This window comes from Pygoscelis adeliae, unplaced genomic scaffold (assembly GCF_000699105.1).
Source record: "Pygoscelis adeliae isolate BGI_AS28 unplaced genomic scaffold, ASM69910v1 Scaffold597, whole genome shotgun sequence".
Taxonomy (NCBI): domain Eukaryota; kingdom Metazoa; phylum Chordata; class Aves; order Sphenisciformes; family Spheniscidae; genus Pygoscelis; species Pygoscelis adeliae.
In genome coordinates, this window is record NW_008825148.1 from 564328 (window position 1) to 569251 (window position 4924).

Here is a 4924-nt window from a genome sequence, read left to right on the forward strand (position 1 = left end):
CGCCAGCCCAGGGGAGCTGCTGGCAGTGTCTGCGCGGTGGCCGGTGCCTGTGCCCAGTGCCAGGCAGGGACCGGAGCTGCAGCCGTCCCCTTCCAGGGCAGCAGCGGAGCCTCTCCTCAGCCACGGGCTGCCAGGATGGGCAGCACAATCGTGTACGCTACATTGCCACTGAAAGGCTGGCTAGAAGGTATGTCTCAAAAGAAATACTTTCAGAATATTAAGGAATTAGGAAATATGTAAGAAATATGTTTCTTTTAAAAAAACATTTTTCATGGGAATCTTTATAGTTCAACCTACATTGGTTTAACCGATTTCTACCATGTAACCTTTAGTGAGCAAGGAAACCTTCATCTTACACTAATAGATAAGCTATGTCATACGACCGCAGAGCGAGATGTGACTGTTTCCACTGTAAAAATCGCTGTAGAAGGTCATCTGCTTCCCCTGCCGTCGATATTTTATTCTCCTCTGTCCACAGCTCCACGGAGGACAGCACAATGGTAACATTAACAGGATTAAACATCTGAAAGCGTAACAGAGGAAACGCCTGCTCACATACCTTTCCTCTGAGCAGAACTACAGCTCGATACATAAATCAGGTAGGAAAAGCCAATTGCTATTGTCAGTCACTGAATGACATCTGTATGACAAACAGAATGAACAAACCTAAAAAAATAAAAAGATATACCAAGAGGCATGAGAACAAAGCCTAATAACTTCATAGGAAAGTTTTAGGGTTTTTTTGTGAATAACTTCTCATTATACACATGAATCATAACAGCACCTGTAGAGTGAAGAACAGGATTAGGAGTTGCTTATAAGCACCTGAGTGGAAACAGATTAATTGTATGGCTGGTCATCGAGACGAGATCTGCAGCACAGAGAGGGGAACAATCTAGGAAGCCTCAAAACGTTGGACTTTGGCTGCCTTAAGGCAAACTGCCTGCATTTTTGTACATCTGCATGAGACATTGCCACCACATATGGAAGGACGTTAGTTTGTAGCAGATTGACGTGTCTAGAGAAAAGCTCCTTGGGAAACACTTTACAGGCTACAAATGCCAGACAGCTTACTCCACGCTCCTGGTGCAGTTGCGCTGTGAAATGGAAACGGGGGGGCAGTGGCCAGGTCCCGCAAATTCCTACTCCATTCTGCTAAACAGAACTTTCCTCGATACCCACTTGTCGCAGTTCAAGACTCGCCCCAAGCAGCTAACCCTAACTCTAGCACGGACCATGCCGCTAGTGCCGTTACAGCTTTAAGAGAGCATATTTTCACAGTTGCTAAGCCAAACCCTTTTATTAGCTCACCGGGACTAAACCCCTCGCGCACCTCTGATCAAGTCTGGACCAGGCTGCCGAGAAGCTAGGAGCTCCTGCCAGGCCATGCCCAGCCATCACAGCCAGAACATCGCGAGACAAGACCTGGAATTTTTTACATAAGCTCCTCCTAAAACCAAAAGCAGCTGGGAAATAGGTCGCCATTACTAACATCAAACCCCTCCATCATCTTACTACAATACAAACCAGACTTTAAAACTTACATTGTTGACTAAATTGAAGACCTGGATTATCTTCTGCGTTGCAGCATTTGTGTCTGAACCCATATAGTCGTACTGAAAAATAACCCAAGAGGACATAAGAGCAGACAAGGCATTTACCACAATGAAGCAGAACAATGTTGAAACGCTGACATGTTGCCAACATCCAATCATGTAAGCGTGCGCTACGAATTTTCATTCTTTCTTTCCTACAAAATCCACAGTACACGTAACTTTTCAAAAGGGAAAACAAATACATATAAAAGCTGGGAAATGGCACCATTTCTATGCTCATAAGGAGTCAAGCAAACACAAGGAGTAAACGACTGGCACGGACTTACCAAAGCCTTGTCCAAAACTACGTACACTTTAAAGTATTTGGGAGACCGTGCTGCAGCTGGTAGTGGCTGAAAAAGAAAATGGTCTCCAGTGCTATATATATTTCTACATTCTATAGTCACCTTATTCCTGAGGTTTGCTACACTACTCAAGTGTCCGTTCAAAAGCAATGCTTCGATGCTGTCTTCAAATTAGCATAAGGTAAGAAGCCATTCCAACTTAGCCATTTCTGACTTTTTTCAGAAGCCTTTCTACCTTGGTGATGCCTCTCATTAGGCACTAGATGAGTAACGATCCACACGACACCCTGTCACAAGCACTGGCACTCATAAACCCACCCCCCCATCTCTGTCCGTCCAGACAACACCGGACAAAGCTTCCTGCGCGATCAGACCCCTCCTCGAGTGATGGGGACATCAGCACCACCGCGAGAACAGGCACAACACTCACTTCAAGGTACATGAACGTCAAGATCATCTCCTCTGCCGTCAGCCCGCCTGGCCCTCTCTCGGGGTGGCTGTTGGCAAAGAGGGAACCTGCCGTCTTCTCGTCACTCACTCGATACACAAAGTGCTCGAACGCAGGAGAGTAACCCAGGGGCTCAATCCCGTAGCTGACGTTCTCAAACTGCAGCAAGCCCCTGCCATGGTGACGGTGCGTCATTTCTCACTGGCCATTTGCCACCGGGCGCTGGCAGCCACATCGGGGAGGCTGCCCCAGCCGCCTTCGAGTGAGGCTGCCGGGGCATCCCTGGGCTCCCCCACGGCAAAGGCCCGGCAGCGCCTGTGAGCACTAACGGGCACGGCGGCGCGGGGAGGTGGCGGTTCGTTACCTGAGCCCCGAGCAGGTGCTGAGGGTCACTGCCGAGCTGGGAAAGCCATCGATGTACCCCCGGTAGTAGCAGCCTCCCTACATCATGACAGAGGACATGGAGCCCCTTCTGTGACCATGAAGACAACTCCACAGAGTTGCACAACAAGGATTTTGTGGACAATCTCTCCTTGGCCCAAGTAATTAGAAACAAATCCTAGTGTGAGGATGTGGCATCCTCATGATAAGGAACTGCCCTGCCTTGTGCTGAGCTGCACTGCTGGGGAGCGGTGGCTCTTCTCCTGGTCCCTCTGTAAGGAACGGTAGCCACGGTCAGGATTACAAGCTTTGAACCAAGCAAACTCAGTGACTCCAAAAACCTTCACAAACATCAATCTGACCACACATTTGCAAGGAAAACTTTTTGTTTCACCCCAGAACCTCCTGCCGTGATTAGGAAGCAAAAATGTGGAGAGAGAGAGAGGGGAAGAACTGCTCCCCCGCAGTAACTAGTGACATCCCCCAAAATACCGAACAGTGCGGCTACCCTGGAACAAAGCAGCAACACAAACACCAAGCAGGTCACCAATTACCTTGACATGGGGCAAGTCAGAGCGCAAGGATCCCTTCTCATTGTACGTGTAAATCCTGAAATCATCAGATAAAAAGAATCTAGAACAGAAAACCAATAAAATCCTCTGAAAATGCTCTGAAATGGTCTTACCCAGAGTTTCTTGAGCTTATTCCAGGTCCTGCAGCCTGCGCTGTTGCACTGGCAGATCCAAAACCCGCTGGCATCAGGGCTCATGGGCATCCCTCAAACCCTCCTCCAGCCCTCTGCCGCCCCTCGGCACTCGGGCACGTGGCACACACGCACACGTCCCCTGCGGGCTTTGGGATTGCCTGCAGCAGGGCACGATCCCGGCAGCTGCAGGGGCTGGAAACAGCCCGAGGGAGCAGCGCCAGCGTGAACGCCCACAGGCGGGAATCGCCCCGCAGCCCGGCACCATCCCGTGCCGGGGACAGAGCACACAGCCCAGCAGCCGCCGGGGAACAGGACAGCAGCGGTCAGACGAGGCAACGCCAGGGCCAACTTACTGCTGCTGCAGGTGAACGGTGTACGGCCTCCCCTCTATCGTCAGGACGTAGGACACTGCGTCCTTGCGCGTGCAGAAAAGCAGAGAAAGCGAGAATTAGGAACGCCGACTTCGGAAAAGCATGCTCCGAGGGCAACTACAACACCGAGGGCAAGCACAAGAGCTCAGCAGAACGTCGTCCCCCCTGTCAGCTGCACAGGCAGAATGTGGTTTCCTAAAACTGTCCCTCTACCAGTCACACCTCGGCTGTTGCACATCACATTCCTGTGCGTGTACATCCACTCACACACACACACAAACACAAAATAACTTAAGTACCATCTCTCCAGCTGTTTTTGAGAGCAACCTCTGGGGAACTGTGATGTGCAGCAGCATTTGCGAACCTAGAGAAAGAATTTGTTTCTTAGTTATAGTCACAGATTATTATCACCACAGTTGTGCCCGTCAGCCACAGTCAGAATTGCATACGCCTGTGAAAGACACCTTTATAGCCACATGGACAGACGTGATCTCTACCTGCAGAGGTTCACCAACTCTACTTCCTACCCGGCTATCATTCATCCACACTTTATTTTAAAGTATCTAGACACTTGCACAGAAAAAACAAAATTATGTGCACTTACTACTGCTGGATCAGAGCCCAGGAATATGAACACTGTATGATGGGAGCACGAGAGCAAGCTCCAGCTGAGCAAACCCACCTTGCATCAGGAACCAAAAGTGGGCAAACGCCCACTTTGGAAGGAGCCACACCACCTGCTCCGTCCCTGCGAGCATCACTGTCCCCACGGTACAGTTGCCAACGTCACACAGCTTCACACACTTCGCAGATTGACAAAACCCAACCACCACAATGTGCCCACGGAGAAGGGTGCTAGCAACGGCTGCAGCCCCTCAGCCCCCGAGAGCAGGATTTAACACTTGTCAAAAAGCACCAACTAAGCAATCATAAAACCCTTCCACGGGACTCCTCCTGCTGGATGGGGTGCCATGCTGGGAGGACAAAATCACCCCCGCATATCCCTGCCAAGCAGCCAGGAAGAACCGCCCCGCCCTGCCCCAACAGCAGCCTTGGGACAGACGGGCTCCCACACCGGGAAACCTCGCCCCGGGCCCCGGCGGCCCTTCCCTGGAGTC

The 4924-nt window shown here is 50.7% G+C and overlaps 1 protein-coding gene across 1 annotated transcript in view; it reads right to left on the minus strand.

Annotated features, from left to right (window-relative positions):
* The window catches only part of LOC103920561 (disintegrin and metalloproteinase domain-containing protein 32-like), a gene marked incomplete at its 5' end in the record, with an annotated part of 22051 nt that extends 18201 nt beyond the window's left edge, over positions 1–3850 (minus strand). The window contains 7 exons of the mRNA XM_009328309.1: positions 357–523; positions 1545–1616; positions 1883–1948; positions 2367–2520; positions 2713–2789; positions 3284–3362; positions 3789–3850. Coding sequence (XP_009326584.1) covers positions 357–523; positions 1545–1616; positions 1883–1948; positions 2367–2520; positions 2713–2789; positions 3284–3362; positions 3789–3850 — 677 coding nt within the window. The remainder of the gene's footprint in view (positions 1–356; positions 524–1544; positions 1617–1882; positions 1949–2366; positions 2521–2712; positions 2790–3283; positions 3363–3788) is intronic.
* Between the last annotated feature and the right edge of the window lie 1074 nt (positions 3851–4924).